This window comes from Scyliorhinus torazame, chromosome 15 (genome assembly GCF_047496885.1).
Source record: "Scyliorhinus torazame isolate Kashiwa2021f chromosome 15, sScyTor2.1, whole genome shotgun sequence".
NCBI lineage: Eukaryota > Metazoa > Chordata > Chondrichthyes > Carcharhiniformes > Scyliorhinidae > Scyliorhinus > Scyliorhinus torazame.
The window spans coordinates 123,824,372-123,843,592 of NC_092721.1; the positions used below are offsets into that span (position 1 = coordinate 123,824,372).

The following is a 19,221-nucleotide window of genomic DNA, read 5'->3' on the forward strand; positions in this document are numbered from 1 at the left end:
AAGGATATCTTCGCCCCCCTACCTCCCCTTCCACAGCCACCGTCCGATGACAGTAACTTGCCCTTCACTGCCACCGCCCCTACGCCTCATGACAAATGATCCCCCCCTTTGGCACCGCGACAACTCTTGTAGATTGGTAAGGCATGACGATTCGGATCCTACGACGGCCCACGCGGCCACGGCACAAAAATGGCAGACACGAGTCTGGCAACCAGGAGATGGTGATGATTCAGATTCTGACTCTCGTTTCGGGAATGCTTTTACAACGCTGTTTGGTACAGAACCCTGAAGTGTCCAGATGATAAAGAGACATCGCCTAAGTATTAAGGTGTCCTAATTTCTGATGGAGCCTGCCCGCCTTTTTCCTTCTTCTTTTCCTCCCAATACATGGTTTTAATTGATGTCGGCCTGACACCCAATTTCTTGATAGTCATAGTTACTCTTCTCACAGAAACCCAGGTGCCATTTACTGACCAATGGCCATTAAAGGAACAATTGTTGGATCTCACATGACTACAAATTCTTTCCGCTCGTTTCGGTCACCCAGGTAGTGGAGTCACGGCACTAATCCACGCCCTACCTGAGGATCCGGTCAGTTAAGCTCGGGTAGTGGAGCAACGGCACTGATCACCGCCCTACCCGGGGATTCCACCCATTCTTGCCCTGCCGCGGCCCACAGGCACCTCATGTTCCCATCACTTTGAGTACTGTGGAATGGTTCTTTACACTTTTCACTGTCTTTGGCAGGTCTAAGTTTCACCTTATCTGCGCTTTTATTGTGGTTTAAAGAATGCCCTTTGCCACAGTCTGTACATTCATCCTTTTACCTTCTGCGACCCTCTGGTCGTTCCCCACCTGCTATTTACATGTTTGACAGACTTGGTTGCCACATATGCTGCTACACGCGAACTACCTCTGGACCCTGGGACAAAGAAACTTTATAAAACTGGTCGCCCTAACATTTGGCTGGTTAAGATGAGCCTCAACCATCAACGGTTGCAGTAAAGAAAAGACTGGTCGGAGGAATTGTCCGTCCACTCCCCGCATGGACCACCCGTTGCGAGAATCTCTGCATTTAAAAATAAAAATTTTTGCCATGTCTTGTCTCTCAAAATGTTATTTCAAAAAATAATGAGGGAGTCACACATGGTGAAGATCATAATGGGTAATTGGAGTAAGGAGAGAAAGACAAATAAAACGAGATATTAACCGAAGATAGTAACAGATATTATGCTTGCACCCCCAGGATCACACGGAACACAAAAGAAGACAAGATGAAGCAAGGACCGCTGACATACGTTTTGATCTTCACTGGACTCCTGCAACTGCGCGTGCAATGAACTATTTTAATGCACACTACACCAGCCCCTAATACCACCACACAACATAACACCCCTAGCCCGGACTCTACACCACACATAGATATAGACACTGACACACCCACTTGGTGCGAAAACATTGCCAAATGGAACCCCCTTTCATACACAATAGAGGCCCTTCTAGTAATTGCAATAATCTGCAGTGTCATTCAGATACTTCGACTCCGCAAATGGCGAGCAAAAGCCTCCCAGTCCCCAATATATACAGTTCGCGCCCCCTTTTTCGGCATTCAACAGAACTGATTTACCTGCTGTAAGAATTACAACCATGTACCTCTGTAAACTTTGCTAGATTAAGTAGAAATGTAATGCTGCTGTTTTAAAATTTTTGCACTGTACATACATTCTTTTTGATATTTACCAGCAGCATAAGAATAGTTTGGATAGTGTTAGTTAGAGATTCAATTGTGCGGATAAATTAAATATTTAATAGTGGAATGTTTTGTAGTGACCCGTTAGAAATTACTAATTTGTGATGTGTTAATAGAATTAGGTAAATGCCCCAAAATATAGGACAGAGTAGTGTAGAACCTGTCTTTGACCAAGGGTGACCGACACACCAAGGATGATAGAGATCAATAGTGTGATCCACCACGCTTCACGTTCAGGATCAGGAGGACAGGATGTAGCCATCTGAGATGGCCACCTGCAAAGGACCATGGAAATTATGGCCAACCCAGGACTGAGACTGATACAGAGCTTCTGTGTATTTGAAACGCAGGTAGCTAGACCTGATCGAAACCCCCACTCGTTTGCATTCTAATGGCCCATTTCCCCAGAACAATAGGACTGCACTCAAGAAACCGATACAGCCACAGACTGAACGGCGCCACTCCCTTTACTCAGAGAGCCCAACTGCCAAGGTCAATGACCGCTAAGGAGCCGCCCAGCCACCAAGGCACATGCCCCTTTATTGGCCTAAATCGAAGGCTGTGATCAAAGCCCTGTCGAATTATTGGGTCCAAGATTAAGGACTGCCCCAAAGAGTGCGAAACTCAGAAGGATAAAAAGGGACACAGCCATGTGTTCGGTCTCTTTTGGACCCGGCCTGTGCCAGCCTCCTTTGAATCCGGCCTGTGCCAGCCCAACTGCAGCATAACGACAAGACAGCCAAGTTCAAGACCAACGATCGCTGAGCCCAGCAGAGACAGAGCCACTTCTTCAAACCAGCCATGTGATCAAGATAAAGGCCTTATCCACTTGCACAGTGCCGGTAGCCTGAAGTTAAGTATAGGTTATTGTAGTTGACAGGTGTAATTTAACTTGTAGTATATTGTGCTTGCATGTCGAAGTAACCCTTGTGTGTATATAAACCATCTTTGAACTTGAACTGACTAACTGGTTGTGTAGTCATTTGACCGATATGCGGGAAAGCCTTGTGGTTCAGTAATAGAAACAGAAACACCCACAGTATTGGCGACGCTGTTGGGACATAACAACATATCATAAAAAGAGCCTCCGTATCATATTGGCGACTCTAAAGAGCAACATTATTATAGTATTCCATTAAATTGGCAACAGCAGTACAGTGGTTAGCACTGTTGCTTCACAGCGCCAGTGTCCCAGGTTCGATTCCTGGCTTGGGTCACTGTCTGTGCGGAGTCTGTACGTTCTGTAGCCACGTAAAATGGCTGCGTCCCAATTAATCTGGCCAAAACCCAGTTTGAAATGGCTAACCCGAAAGGCTGCTGGGAAAAGCAGCTAACAAGACACAAGCAGGCAGCTGCAGACAGTATTACATATTCGGCTCTGGGGAAGTTGGCCCAGATCGATACTCAGGGCTATCAACAGCCCATCAACCCAGATATTTGCAGTTACATTCAGGACTGTTAGCAGCCCATCTATTCAGACATCCACAGTTAAATCGGCCATCCCCAGGAACAATTGCAACATATTAGCAATTGAATGCCGGGCCAGACCTGTCGGCGCCTGCAGTGGCCGAAATAAAGACAGGTGAATGACCACCACCCGATCGAGGAATCGCCTCACCATTGGACACATCGACCCCAGAGATTGGGGACAAATCCAATCACTTGGGACTCAGGGTCAAGGGCCGCCCTGGGAGGCGGGAAGCCCCTGGGCCCTATAAAAGTGAGGGGCCAAGTTCAGATCGCTCTCTCTCTCCTCTTCGCCTTCTCGAGACCAGCAACCGGCAACTGTAAGTTTGAATCCAGCGATCGCTATCCGGTAGAGACACCTAGCCACCGACCTGTAGCAGCCTTTTGAATCCCGCGGGCCAGATCTGATTGGACAAGCCATTCATTTCCCTGACCTGGTGGGCTCTTCCTAAGTTAAGTATTGGCCAGTAGTGATAGGTTTATTATATAGATAGTAGTATTAGTGTATTAATATTGCTTGTTGTATATAATAAATGACCGTTGTTTTAATCCTTACTAAGCGGTGTGCTGTATTATTAATCATAACCTGAACTTGAACCACGTGGCGGTATCAGAAAGATACCCGGCGACTCATGAGCAAAGGTGACGTAATCAGAGCAAATAGACTAAGGCTAAGAGCAACAGTTCTCCCCGTGTCTGTGTGGGTTTCCGTCGGGTCCTTTGGTTTCCTCCCACAAATCCCGAAAAACGTGGTGTTAGGTGAATTGATCATTCTGAATTCTCTCTCCGTGTACCCGAACAGGCGACTAGGGGCTTTTCACAGTAACTTCACTGCAATGTTAATGTAAGCCTACTTGTGACAATAAAGAGTATTATATGGAGTTGTACCCAATTCCTTTCAATACCTTCATGGGGTGTGAGTTAGAGTAAGTTTACTGAGAAAATTGGTGAGGTAAGAAGAACGACGGTTACCTGACACTCAAAACTCTCAAATTAAGTATCGTTGAAATTGCGATGAGTATGTATCATGTCGAATGATTGCAAATGTGAAGAGGCACATAGTTTTGAGTGTTGGAATACTAATACAGAATGTCTAAACTAGATAACTAGATTGATGGTTTGTTCATTCTCCAATCAATCAACTTTCCAAATAGGAGCTGTGCTAAGCAGGTGGGGCACTGAATGGAGACTGTGGCAGCCTCCTACATAATGAAGGGAAATCCAGAAAGAAGAGTGGCACCAAGATGTTACCCAACACATCCTGATGCAGTATAGAGCTTTGGAACCCATAGGTTCAAAGTCATCTGTTCGGCCCAAGCTACATTTTGCTCCACATGTTATGTCTCAAATTATACTTGAGCACTGACAGTTACTATTAAGTGTTCAGTAGCAGTGCTCTTTGCACCAGCTCATACATCTGCACTGTGCAGCAGCACTATGAAAGCCAAATGAGTCTGAAGATAGTGGCTAATTTGTAAAGAAAAAGCAACATTACAAAATAAAGTTTGAATAAACTTTAAATGCTAAACAGTTCTTAATAATTTGAAGAAAATATTTAGACCGAAAATCTGAATGATCTAATAATTTCAACTAAGCAGCATAAATAAAACAGCAAGTGACAATTTTGTATGCAATGCATTTGAATTCCCAGATAACCTGAATAAAGCAACTTTGAATTAACTGCAATAGACTATAGCTATTGAGATGCACAATAGTGTTTCGCAAGTTGTGTATTTGATTGCCATGTGTGGCAAGTTCTAGTCCCGCCTGCAATAGTGCATGTCAGTTCCTGCCCCCTGTCAGAGGATGGACAGTAATTGCTGTTGTTCTTAATTTTTTTTTTTAAAAGGGCTGCCATTGAGAACATCACAATAATACAACAGCTAACTCCCACTGAATTGATATTATCAGCATCTTGGTATGGCAGAATTCATTAGCCCCGACCCAGTGTACAGAAATGAGACATCATTGTTAAAACATCAGGTCCTAACATTGCATTATATGGCAGTTACAGCTCAGTGAATGAAGATGATGGATCATATACCTTGTTGTCACACGCAATTGGTTTCTTGCATTCCTCACAGGTATTAGAATAAAGGCTTTCGTAGCACTTCACACAATAGGGGTTCTCTTCTCTAAGGATGTATTTCTTCCCAAAGAGGGACTCCTTGCAGTAGTGGCAGTCAAAGCGTTCTGTCATTGTGCTTTTTTGGAAAACTCTAAGCTCCTAAAATTCAAAACAAGAGCAAGAAATTGAAACAGTCCTGATTATCTCGATGCATTTCAGCACATAAACATTTGACTCAGCTCAGTCATCACAAAAACAAAAGCATTTAAAGATCCACAGTGCTCAGCAGAAGATCAGAAATATAAATTGTGACAGATTGTCAGTCACCCACTGTTCTGCTGGTCAGACACAATCTGAGGTGTTAGATCACCAGCCCGTAGAATTCGAGCAGTTTAAACTGCTGCACGTCTAGTATCTGGTGAGTGTCGTGTTGGAGCAATTGAGTGGCTGACTGCCTAATAAAATCCTGTGTCATTTTACCATATAAGGATATAAAAACTAGGAAATCATTCTCTCTCAGAGCTTCGCTTCAGCTGGCAGCTGATCCTTCTTCTCCATAGGTTTACCGTTTTCCACACTGCCTTCTCTAATTTTTCCTAATGAGTAAATAACTTTAATCATTTTAACAAGCACAGAAAAACAGCAGGCCTCCCCACAGGGGCTTGTAAATATATCCCTAGATAAGTTATTAAAATAGGCAAAAATATCATGAAATCATTATGATTTAAATTAATTTCACGTTCACTGTGTACAAATAAGTAATCTTGTTCTGTCTGTAGCCATTCAAAACATAATGTTTAGGTGTAAATTGAAGAATACAGGACTTTGAGGATTTGTTTTACTATCTATCTGGATAATTAAATAAATAGATCAACATATATCCACATATTTATAAGGTTATTCATATCACCTGGTTGCTGAGTGAAACCTAGTATATTATCAAAGTCACTAAAGAACTCTCAATATTACATGAAATATCTGGGGCAGCATGGTGGTGCAGGGGGTTAGCACTGCAGACTCACGGCGCTGAGGTCCCAGGTTCGATCCCGGCTCTGGGTCACTATCCATGTGGAGTTTGCACATTTTGCATGGGTTTCGCCCCCACAACCCAAAAATGTGCAAGCTAGGTTGATTGGCCACGCTAAATTGCCCCTTAATTGGAGAAAATGAATTGGGTACTCTAAAAATGTTTTAAAAGAAATATCCTGATACTTAACCTAGCTCCTAATTTATTTGGTCCTCATTTTGGGATCAATCTGCATTTGTACTGTTGGGAATTTGGTTTTAGGACAGAATGGGGGCAGCACGGTAACACAATGGTTAGCACTGTTGCTTCACAGCGCCAGGGTCCCAGGTTCGATTCCCACTTGGGTCACTGTCTGTGCAGAGTCTGCATGTTCTCCCTGTGTCTGTGTGGGTTTCCTCCAGGTGCTCTGGTTTCCTCCCACAAGTCCTGAAAGACGTGCCGTTAGGTAATTTGGACATTCTGAATTCTCTCCATGTACCCGAACAGGCGCCGAATGTGGCGACTAGGGGCTTTTCACAGTAACTTCATTGCAATGTAAGCCTACATGTGACAATAAAGATTATTATTATGAATGGGGAATGTGAGAGATTGAATGTCTATCAGAAAATGACTCCATTACAGTGCATCCATACAAATATCAATTTATTAACCAATAAGGGATTAAGTCTGGTTCAAATTAACTTTAACCATGAAAGTTGCCCCAGTCCCAGAGGACAATAGGCTGCTCTCCTCTTTGAGAGAGGGCTGACTGGTGGTGATTTAACGTGAGTGTCACCGCATGTCAGGCAAGGGGTAAGGTTGAGAAGGCGGGCCTTCATAAATAACCTCAGCTGGTACAGGGATTGAACCTCCATTGTTGATGTCACTCCACATTATAAACCAGCCATCCACCCAACTGAGCTAACCAACCCCTCTACTTTAACCATAACCCCCACATTTGCAGGACTGTCTCAAATAAGGTAATTCCTCCTAACTTTTCAGTACTGTATGAACAAACCCAACCTGTGATAGCTTTAAATTTGTGCCGCTGATTGTATTCACAGAGGACGAGGTGTTCCTGGGAAGGATCTACATGGCAATCCAGGAGTTTCCTTCTAACTAATATTAATAACATTGTTAACATTTTTTGACCTAATGGAAGAATTTACTGTTATTGTTTCTTCAGCTGCTGTACCAAGTTCACTTAGAAGAATATTAATTCACAATGTGAGGCGCTCTGCATTCAAATACCAGTTAGATCAAGCAGGGTTGATCATTCCTTCAACTCAATTACTGGATCGAACTGTCTTATGAGGCAAGACTGGACAGTCTAGGTTGTATCTGCTGGAGTTTAGAAGAGTAAGAGGTGACTTGATTGAAACATACAATATCCTGAGGGTACATGACAAGGTGGATATGGAAAGGATGTTTTCTCTTCTGGGAGAACTCAAACTGGGGGCCACTTTTTAAAAATGAAGGGTTGCCCATTTAAGACAGAGATGAAGGAAAACACATTCTCTCAGAGGACTGTGAGGTTTTGGAATTCCCTTCGTCCAAAGGTGGTTGAGGCAGAATCCTTGAATATCATGAAGGAAGAAGTAGATAGATTCTTGAGAAGCAAGGGGGTGAAAGGTTATTGGGGTAGGTAGGAATGTGAAGTTCAGGTTCAAATTGGATCAGCCACGATCTTATTAAATGGTGAAGCAGGTTTGAAGGGCCAAGCGTCCACTCCTGTTCCTAATTCATATGTTTGTATGTTCTTTCCAGTCCAACGTCTGGTCCCTCCAGGCTCTTTGAGCGAGTGGAGGTTGGCACTGTACCTTTGTCACCAGAACCCAGGACATATCTAAAATGGTTATTAATCTTTATTTTGTACTAATGTTGAGTCCCACTTAATACCAGTAAGATCATCTTCAGTCCTGTCGACTACAGACACCATGGGTGGGATTTTACCGATGCCTGGGCAGTGGGCCAAGCAATGAAAGGGGATCTGGTCAAATGCTTTGGAGCGTCCCTGATGCAGTCTCGCCACTGAGGAAGTTACCCAGCAGTGAGAACAGCAGCAGCTTGGCTATTTGGCAACAGAATGCAGGGGACCAATTTAGGCAATTACAGGCCCATTAAAGAGTCAGCTTCCTGGGTCGCTGGTGTTGTGTTATGCTGCTTCGGATAACACAGGCAGCTACTTGATGCAGTCTTAACGAAAGGATGCTCCAGACTCTGAAATGGTTCAACGTGTTTATTGAACTATTAACACAGTTCTCAAATGAGTTTGACTCTCTGCTAATCTAACTGTAGTAACTCAGTCTAACTGTACCAGCTCGCTCTAAGCCACGTGCTGGGATGTGATGCTGCTGATTTACCCTATCTAACTCTCTAGACGTCTGTCTGTGGAAAGAGGCAGGGTGTGAGTGCCTCATCCCTTTTATAGTGTTTATGTCATGCCTTTTTGTGGTGATGCCATCTCTGAGTGTCGTGACATTGAGAAGGTGGCCCAAAACTGCTCCATTTGCCAGGAGCATCAGAAGCTTCCGCCGGCCGCGCCCCTACATCACTGGGAATGGCCAGGGCGGCCTTGGGCATGCTTGCATGCAGATTTCTCAGGCCCTTTTCAAGGATCCATGTTCCTTCTATTAATCGACGCCCAGTCTAAATGGCTAGAGGTGCATAAGATGCAGGGGACAACGTCCTCCGCAACAATTGAAAAGATGCGTTTGTCTTTTAGAACGCATGGCCTCCCCGAGGTCCTGGTCACGTAAGGCACCGGGCGCGCCCGGAAATAGCGCGGCGTGGCTCCTGCTTCGACTTGGATACGGGCTACGGCCCCTTTTATTTTCCCCAAACCAGGCTGGAATACATCTGGGTATCATCCTAGCACCTCAGTCAACCCTTCAGAAACTGTTTGGAGGATGTGCTGCCATTGCAACCGCAAATGGCGCAACCAGTCCCGACCCAACAGGCTGGGCCCCTGGCCGCGCACCACGATAAGTGGGAAACGTCCCTCCTGGCGTCCATAAACAACAGGGGTCATTGTAATTCCTGCAATGTCCAGTGGTTCCCCCGTGTAGGTGGCCAACCTGGCCCGTGAGTCGGTTAATGTAAGGGTCTGTATACTCTGCTTGATGCGGTCGAATGTCCTCTGGGAGATCACGGAGACGGCTGCGCCAGTGTCCAACTCCATCTCAAGCGGGTGACCATTGACCCGTACTGTCACCTTAATGGGGGCCACACGGGGAGCTGCCACACAATGCAGCTGCAGGCAGTTGTCCTCCGTCTCCACGTCCTCAGGAGTAGTCGCCGCAGGTTCATCCACAGGTTCATCCACTGGGCTGGTCCCAGTTTCGTCGGAATGACGGTGCCTCTGGCGCCCCCAGGACCAGCGTCCGCGACGGGGTCGGCGCCTACAAGTCTGACACGGACATGGCTCCTCATCCATTGGTTCTGGAGAAGGCTCCCTTCGGGGAGGAATGTCCTCTGGCCACTGGCGTCGGTCCGGACGTCGCCTCGCCCGAGGTACCACAGGAGTGCGGGGGGACGTTTTCGGACGGAAGGGGTTGCGCCCCAAGGCATGCACTTCCATTCCCTGTAGCTCCTGCAATCCTCGTTCTGCGCTCTCTCGGGACAATACTTTTTGAATGGCCTGTTGAAAAGTCAAAGTTGGCTCAGCTAACAACTTTCTCTGGGTGGCCGCATTGTTAATACCGCAAACCAAACGGTCGCGTAACATTTCTGACAAGGTCTCACCATAGTCACAGTACTCCGCAATCCTGCGTAGCCTGGATAGAAAATCGGCAAGGGATTCTCCAGGGGTCCTCTCAGCGGTATTAAACCGGTAACGCTGGACTATCTTGGACGGGGTTGGGTTAAAATGTTGCCCCACTATATTCACAAGTTCATCAAACATTTTGGTATCCGGCGCAGCTGGGTACGTAAGGCTCCTAATCACCCCAAACGTATGCGGGCCACAGGCGGAGAGCAATATAACCACCTGGCGCTCATTTTCGGTGATATTGTTTGCCCGGAAATAGTAACGCATCCGTTGTGCGTACTGGTTCCAGCTTTCCAGCGCAGCATCAAAAACATCCAAATGTCCGTACAGAGGCATGGTATAATAGAAAACACCTTCCAACCTGTATCCAACAAAAATCCAGGGAGGTGGCTTCAGCAGTGTAGACAGCGATTCACTTTAACCCTCGTCGCCAGTTTTGTGAGGGCCACGAAGAATCCAGCACGAGTTTTAAGGATACAAAGTAATAACATTTATTTACAATAACATATATATATATAACAGCAGCAGCAACTTCCCTTGCTGCACACTCCTTCCTGCTGGTTCCAAACTGGCCAGCTTTATTTATACTTGGAGTTTACTAATGGTTTCTCCGCCCCCCTCATTGGGGAAGCTCATACTCCCACAGGATTGTGGGATTGTCATTAGTCCCCAGCCAATGCTAAGCAGGCAGGTTATAACAAGGCCCAAAAGAGGGGCCCCCAGGCATTAATGGCTACTCCGTGGCCCTGATACTGGAGGATTCCCCTTCCAAACACCAGGCAGAATAATGACGTCTTCCTTCTCTGCAAGGGAGATTTAAAATGGAGGCCCCCTCTCACTATCTGTGATGAACCACTGTTATTGTAGTTCCACTGTTGTTCCACTGTTATTTACAGCGCTGTATAAATATTCTCTGTTACTGTTTGTTCCATTGTTACTCACTGTGTTATATATTGTTGTTCTTCCGTGGCTCCGCCCGACTGGGTGTTGTATGTAGTTGACTGATCTGTAGCCCTGGCTCCAGTCTGGGTTCAGCAGCAGACAGGCTACATCTTAGAGTATTAAAACCATTACTTTGTTTTCTACAACTTGCCTCGTGTGTAATTGATGGTGCACCAATATCCTAATTGCCTTACCAGTGGCCACCTGTCATGGTGGTGCTGCTGAGACTTCTGAGCCGACGGTCACCCACCCACTATTCTTAATTGGACGCTGGGTCAGGTGGCAGCCCAGTGAAAAGGCCACTTCCCTGCTGCTGCGGTCCTGCTGCCCACCCATGGAGGCTCAAGGCCTGCAAATGGTCCTGAGCTTAGCGCTTACTTGCTCCTGAAAAAATCCTGGACCATCTCTGTTGAATTTCTAGTAAAGGACCCACCTGTTTTGTCTTCATGAACTTAGGAAGTAAACCAGCAAACCAAACCCATAAAAGATCAGTAGAAAAATGGTCCCCGGCCACATTGCAAAATGCTTGAATGTTATGAAATGGTTTATTTCCTGTTTGAAAATTGCTTGTATAGTTAGTCTACTGTGCTTTAGCATTTATTTGTATTCTGTTCTGGTTTTTTGTTGTACTTTTTAATCTTTTATTATGGAGGTTTTGTATTTGGCCTCAGGCTGTTCTTGTTTCCTTCAATAACTGCTTTGCTCCCCCACAATCATAAAATTAGATGTCAGTTCGTGGCACAATAGTCCATAAATTTCTTGCCAGTTCTCAAAGCAGAAGTAACAATGTTGTTGCAGCATCAGCAAGCTGACATTAGAGTGGTAAATGTTGGCTATTCATTGCAAAACTGTAAGATGTATTTTCTTATTTAAATTTTCCGAGCTCAAAGTGATAATTGTGGCCTCAGTGACAGTTGCAGCAGTCTGGAGAGTTTATATGTCTTTCAACGACAAATGGTTATTTGAGCAGCAGAACTGCAGATCTGGAACAATGATATCTGACTTTCTGGCCACATATTGAAATACGCAATGACATAGCAAACAGGCTTGCACAACTGATAAATGGTATCATAAATTCCAATGACATTCTAGTAATGCTAAAGTTGTCACCATAAATAGTTCCAGAACTAAAAACAGTTGGAAAATTTTCCATTGGTTATCCAGGGACCGCTGAAATTATAGTTTCACTAATCTGCATATAAAAAGACAATGGGCGGAATTTTCCATTCTCTGCACAGAGTGCTGGTTGGTGCGAAAAACCGGTGTGCTGGCTTTTCCCCCTCTGTAACCCAGCACTTGGTGCAGAAAAATTTGGGACGTATAGCCCACGCCATTGTGCTGGCAGGGTGCGATTGGAAAAAGCAGGCAGCCAGGAATCCCAAGATTGGAGCGCTCTGATCTCCAATGGAATTCTAAATTTTTTTTTTTAAATGATGATATCATCGACAAGGAATACAGTGGTGATTTTCACACATTACCTCAGCGCATCAGCTGATGGAATTTAAATTCAATTAACTGCTAAATCTAGAATTAAAAGTTAGTTTCAGTAATGGTGACGACAAACTGCTGGATTGTCTTAAAACCCATTTTGTTCATGATGCGACCATCAATTCACACGAGTTGGAGAGTTGAAGTGAACAGTGGTTTTAATCAGCTAGAACTGTGCCTGCTTGCGACTGCTCTGTACTGAGTGCCACCTACAGGCTGCAGCTCTATATACTTCCCCCGAGAGGGCGGAGCCACAGGCGGAGCCCACAAGGGCATCAACATAATACAATACAATGTAATGCAATTACAATGCTAAATGGTAGCAGTAATACATTCACCACATTCACCCCCTGTTAAAAATTGAAGTCCAGCGGGGGTGAAGTGGGCTCACAGATTGAGTCTGTCCGGCGACTTGATCGTTCACTGTGATTGCCTGAGCTCTGGTTTCGCTGCGGACACGGGTGTTGAACTCGTCGTTGTGGGCACGGGTGTTGGGCTCGTTGACTCCGGGAGCGTCTCTTCTGGAACGTCATCATTGTAGGTTTGCGATGGGGTGAGGGAGGGTGTAGGCCATGTAGGGGTAGGGGGGGTGGTGTTCGGTGTAGGGTTGGGGGTGGTAGGTGATGGTCGCAGGGGAACCGGCGGGTGCCAGATCCCGGAGGGAGACTGTATCTTGTCGGCTGTCATGGTGCGCCACGTAGGCATACTGGGGGTTGGCGTGAATGAGCTGGACCCTCTCGACCGGAGGGTCGGACTTATGGCTCCTCACGTGCTTTCGGAGGAGGACGAGCCCCGGTGTTGTCAGCCAGGACGGAAGCGAGACCCCAGAGGTGGATTTCCTGGGGAAAGCAAATATGCGGTCATGGGGGACTCGTTTGTGGCTGTGCAGAGGAGTGACCTAATGGAGAGGAGCCTGCTGGGGAGGACTCCTGCCAGCGGGAAACTGGGAGACTTCTAGACCGTAGGGTCAGAAGGACGGCCTTCCATACTGTTGCGTTATCCCTCTCCACCTGTCCGTTTCCCCGGGGGTTGTAGCTGGTAGTCCTGCTCGAGGCAATGCGCTTACCGAGCAGGTACTGATGCAACTCATCGCTCATAAATGAGGATCCCCGGTCACTGTGGACGTAAGTGGGGAAACCGAACAGGGTGAAGATGCTATGCAGGGCCTTAATGACAGTGGCCGCGGTCATGTCGGGGCATGGTATGGCAAAGGGGAAACGGGAATACTCATCAACGACGTTAAGAAAATATGCGTTGTGGTCAGTGGAGGGGAGGGGCCCTTTGAAATCGATGCTGAGGCGCTCAAAGGGCTGGGATGCCTTCACCAGGTGAGCCTTGTCTGGACGATAGAAGTGCGGCTTACACTCCGCGCAGATTTGGCAGTCCCTGGTCATGGCCCTGACCTCCTCGGTGGAGTAGGGCAGGTTGCGGGCCTTGATGTAGTGGATGAGCCAGGTGACCCCCCCTGGTGACAGAGGTCATCGTGGATAGCCCGGAGTCAGTCATCTTGCGCGCTGGCGTATGTGCCGTGGGACTGGGCATCTGGGGGCTCGTTAAGCTTCCCGGGACAATACACAATATCGTAATTATAGGTGAAGAGTTCGATCCTCCACCTCAAGATTTTATCATTCTTGATCTTGCCCCGCTGTGTATTGTTGAACATAAAGGCTACCAACCATTGGTCGGTGACGAGGGTGAACCTTCTACCAGCCAGGTAGTGCCTCCAATGCCGCACAGCTTCCACAATGGCTTGAGCTTCTTTTTCGACTGAGGAGTGTTGAATCCCGGAGGCGTTGAGGGTACGGGAAAAAAGGGCTACGGGCCTGCCTGCCTGGTTAAGGGTAGCGGCCAGGGCGACATCTGACGCGTCGCTGTCCACCTGGAAGGGGATGGACTCGTCCACCGTGTGCATCGCGGCTTTGGTAATGTCTGCCTTGATGCGGCTGAAGGCCAGGCGGGCCTCAGTCGTCAGGGGGGGAGATGGTGGCTTTGATAAGTGGGCGGGCTTTGTCCACATAGTTGGGGGACCCACTGGGCATAATATGAAAAGAACCCGAGGCATCTTTTCAGGGCCTTGGGGAGGGGGAGTTGCAGGAGGGGGCACATGCAGTCGGGGCCGGGCTCTAAGACGCCGTTTTCCATGACATAGCCGAGGATGGCCAGTCGGGTTGTGCGGAAAACACATTTCTCCTTGTTATAAGTGAGGTTGAGGGCTTGGGCGGTTTGGAGAAACTTCTGAAGGTTGGCGTCGTGGTCCTGCTGATCATGGCCGCAGATTGTGACGTTGTCCAAGTACGGAAATGTGGCCCGCAGCCCGTACTGGTCCACCATTCAGTCCATCGTTCTTTGGAAGACCGAGACCCCGTTGGTGACGACGAAGGGGACCTGGAGGAAGTGGAAGAGGCGGCCGTCTGCCTCAAAGGCGTGTAGTGGCGATCTTCCGGGCGGATTGGAAGCTGGTGGTATGCGGACTTCAGATCTACCGTTGAGAACACACGGTAGTGTGCAATCTGATTCACCATGTCCGCTATATGGGGAAGGGGGTACGCATCGAGTTGCGTGTGCCGGTTTATGGTTTGGCTGTAGTCTACAACTATCCGGTTCTTTTCCCCGGTCCTGATGACCACCACTTGGGCTCTCCAGGGCCTATTACTGGCCTCGATGACTCCCTCCCTCAAGAGCCGCTGGACCTCTGACTTGATAAAAGTCCTGTCCTGGACACTGTACCGCCTGCTCCTGGTGGCGACAGGTTTACAGTCGGGGGTGAGGTTCGCGAAGAGCAGGGGAGGGGCGACCGTAAGGGTCGCGAGGCTACATACGGTGAGAGGGGGTAGGGGCCCGCCGAACCTCAGGGTCAGGCTCCTGAGGTTGCACTGGAAGTCCAGTCCTAACAGGAGAGGAGCGCAAAGGTCGGGGAGGACATATAGTTTAAAATTGGCGTACTCGGCGCCCTGTATCGCGAGGTTCGCTGAATGCGATCCGAAAGCGAGGGAGATTGTTTGGAAAGTGGGGGAAATTTGGAGAGAACAGCGCCTTACCGTGTCTGGATGTATGAAGCTCTCCGTGCTCCCGGAGTCAAAGAGGCAGGACGTTTCGTGCCCATTGACCCGGAGGTCATCATTAAGTTCCTGAGGTGCTTGGGCTGTGACTGGTCGAGGGTGACAGCGCCGAGCTGCGGGTAGCCAGCATGATCGGAGGTGGTGGGGTGGTCCCAAGATGGCGTCCCCCGTCGGTCGCACATGTCGGGCGGCGTTGGAGATGGCGGCCAAGATGGCGGCTCCGTCGGTCGCACGTGTCGGGTAGGATTAAAGACGTCTGCCCCCACGGACAGCACGAGGCTGATGACGCGTCCGAAGGCACGCCGCCACGCTGCGGGGTCTGCGGGCCTGTGAGTCTGAAAGTCGGGCCTGTGATTAGGAGCTTTGGATCTGGCCAGGCAGACTTTGGCAAAGTGTCCTTTCTTGCCGCAGTCACCACAGGTCGCGTTCCGAGCCGGGCAACGCTGCCTGAGGTGCTGGTTCTGACCGCAGAAATAGCAGGGCAGCCCCCCCCGGGGTGGGCGGGCAGCCGCGTGGCACAGGCCTGGGACACCCTCTGGTCGGGTGTCCACGAGGGGATCGCGTGGTCGGAGGGGAAAGGATTGAGGCTCTGAAACGCTACTTCTAAGGAGGTGGATAGTTTTACCGTCTCTTCTAAGTCGAGGGCGCCCTTTTCGAGCAAGCGCTGTCTGACGTAGTTGGACCAGACACCAGCCACATAGGTGTCCCAGGTGGCGACTTCCATATGCTGCGAGGCTGTGACGTCCTTGTAGTTGCAGTTTCGAGCGAATACCTTCGGATCGCGAAGGTATTCCTCCAGCGATTCCCCGGGGCGTTGACGACGAGTGGTGAGGCGATGCCGGACGAACACTTCGTTCACCGGCCTCACGTACTGCCTATTCAGGATCGCGACCGCGTCTGCCTACGTGGTCACTTCCTCAATCTGCACAGAGATTCTGTGGCTCACCCGGGCGTGGAGGAGACTCAGTTTCTGTTCCTCGGTGACGGTGGAGGAGGAGGAGGCGGCGAGGTAGGCCTCAAAACAGCAGAGCCAGTGCGAAAAAATTCCTTTGGCTTCAGCTGCCTGTGGGTCGAGTTCCAGTCGATCAGGTTTGAGGGCTGCTTCCATAGCGATATTGTAGCTGATTAAATTGATGTGACCATCAATTCACACGAGACGGAGAGTTGAAGTGAACAGTGGTTTTAATCAGCTAGAACTGTGCCTGCCTGCGACTGCTCTGTACTGAGTGCTGCCTACAGGCTGCAGCTCTATATACCTCCCCCGAGGGGGGGGCGGAGCCACAGGCGGAGCCCACAATGGCAGCAGCATAATGCACTACAATGTAATACAATTACAGTGGTGAATGGTAGCAGTAATACATTCACCACAGTTCACTTCACGGGAGGAACTTTGGTGTCCTTACCCAATCTGGCCTACATTTGACTTCAAATCCATAGCAGAATGGTTGACGCTTAACTGCTGTTTGAAATGGCCCATGCACCAAACCACTACTAAAAAGTTGAAAAGGAATAAAGGCAGATGGACAACCTGGCATTGACCTATGCACCAGGAGCAACAACAGAATACCTTGGTCAGTCATCCCTGCAAAGTTCTCCTTACTAAAACTTGGGTTGCGCCAAAATTGGGAGAGCTGTTGCATAGAGGACTCAATATATAGCCTGACATAGTCATAATCATGGAACCATATCCTACAAGCAATGTCCCAGATGCCACCATCACTAATTTTCGGTATGACCTGTCCCATTGACAGGGCAAACCCAACACAGATCCACAGACTCTCTGTGTTGGTATTGAAGTGGTCAGTCTGAGCGGTCCAGGCTGCGCAGAACCTCATCTTCAGCAGTCCGATGGCCTGTTCTGCTGTTGTCCTTTTCGTGACATGGAAGGCATTGAAGAATGCTCCCCCCTCTCCCCCTCTCCCCCTCCCTTGCTGGGCTTTGTTGGTTCCATGCTGGTATCATGAGCCAGAACTCTGTGAATATCACGAGTCATTATTCAACGTCCCACTGGACCCTGGACGCCTGCATCCTAAACTGCCTATCCCTTTGCTTGAGCCTCTTGTTGGTGTTCCAGCAGTTGCTGTGCTTGTCCCAGGCTACCATCTGCTAGTTTCTCTGCACCAGAGCTAGAAGATGCATTTGACCCATCTTGTATGCATGAGAGGAACTGCAAACTGATTGCAGGTAAAGATCTCATTGGCGCAATTTTTAAGGCTCTTCCTCCTCTCCTGAGCAGTTTTCACAAATGGAAGGCCCTATACTTTTCATCCGTCACACCCTGGTCTCCACCCACACCACCGTGGACAACTCCATCCTTCAGCTTTACCCCGGAGAACTCTTGGTGTTGTTGCAGCTATGTCTATGGATACCAGTACAATAAGACTGAAACTGGAAATATCACTCGGCATCCTTCTTCAGTCGTCTTTGACATTTCCTCCACCACCTTCCACCCTCACGCCATCACCCTTGCTGTGCTTTTGGTGACCCTCAATCAACCCTCCCACCCACACCACCCTACCCTTGACCAAATATCATTTACCCAAGAGCATGCCCTGCCACCACCGGCCAGCTCTTCAGCACATTAGAACTACCTCCCCCCCACCCCGTTACCCTTGACCTTCCATCCATCACCTTTGGCCCTCCCACTATCACCTTTGACCTGCCCTCCGTTACCCTTGGCTTTCAGGACTTCACCATTGATGTTCCTTGAAGAACCCTTTATCTCCCGACAATCATGCTTGATCTATCCGTAGACATTGATCTTCCCTGTGTAGTATAGCTTCCTCCCTCTGTCTTCCATGAACATTTGTAGGGCTACTACCTGCCTCACTCAGCTTGTTCCCCCTTCACAGCCACCTCCCTCAGCCAGATATGTCTCTTTCACAGCTGCCAGTCAATCTCAATGCATCATTACCTCCTCTCCTGTGGCCAAGCAAAGCTTCTCATACAAAAAAAAGCAGCTCCTATTATTCCAAATCAACCAGGAAGACTATCTCATCAGCCGCATGCCATCTTTAACCAGTCATGAATCTGAAGACACATGTTTCTCATTTGCTGCATAATTAATTCCAAATGTACAATTAAATTTGGCCAAGTTGTGTTTTAATGAGCATACATGACATGTTAATGTATTAAACGCAAGCTCCCATTGCTGCCATCTGGATTCACCTTCAATCTAGATTGTGGGAGAGCATTGCCAGGAGCAGCATCAGAATTAATTTAAAAAAAAAAAAATTTAGAATACCCAATTACTTTTTTCCAATTAAGGGGCAATTTAGCATGGTCAATCCAACTACTCTGCTCATCTTTTGGGTTGTGGGGGTGAGACCCATGCAGACACGGGGAGAATGTGCAAACTCCACACGGACAGTGAACCGGGGCCGGATTGAACCTGGGTCCTCAGCACTGTGAGGCAGCAGTACTAATGACTCCGCCAACGCGCCTTCCACTGCATCAGACTTGCCTAACAATCAGGCGCCAACCTGGTGAATCTGCAACACAGGACTATACATTGCTAAACAGTGGGAGCAGCATGTACCAGGCACAGCTAAGCGACACTACAACCAATGGATTCGATCAAAGTTCTGTTGGCTTTGATAGTAGCACTCACATCACAGGAATTTTTTTAATGACGCAAGCTAATACGTTTAAAAAAACATTCAATAATTCTTC

General features: G+C 48.0%; 1 protein-coding gene across 9 annotated transcripts in view; it reads right to left on the reverse strand.

The window, feature by feature from the left end:
- The window catches only part of LOC140391788 (four and a half LIM domains protein 2), a 98,719-nt gene that overhangs the window by 67,977 nt on the left and 11,521 nt on the right, over positions 1-19,221 (reverse strand). For 8 of the 9 annotated variants that reach the window (XM_072476660.1, XM_072476659.1, XM_072476661.1 and 5 more), the window contains one exon: positions 5,262-5,444. In XM_072476660.1, coding sequence (XP_072332761.1) covers positions 5,262-5,417 — 156 coding nt within the window. In that variant the 5' untranslated portion in view covers positions 5,418-5,444. Of the gene's footprint in view, positions 1-5,261; positions 5,445-5,616; positions 5,714-19,221 lie in introns of those variants that run through there. The other variant, XM_072476658.1, reaches the window with a different exon arrangement.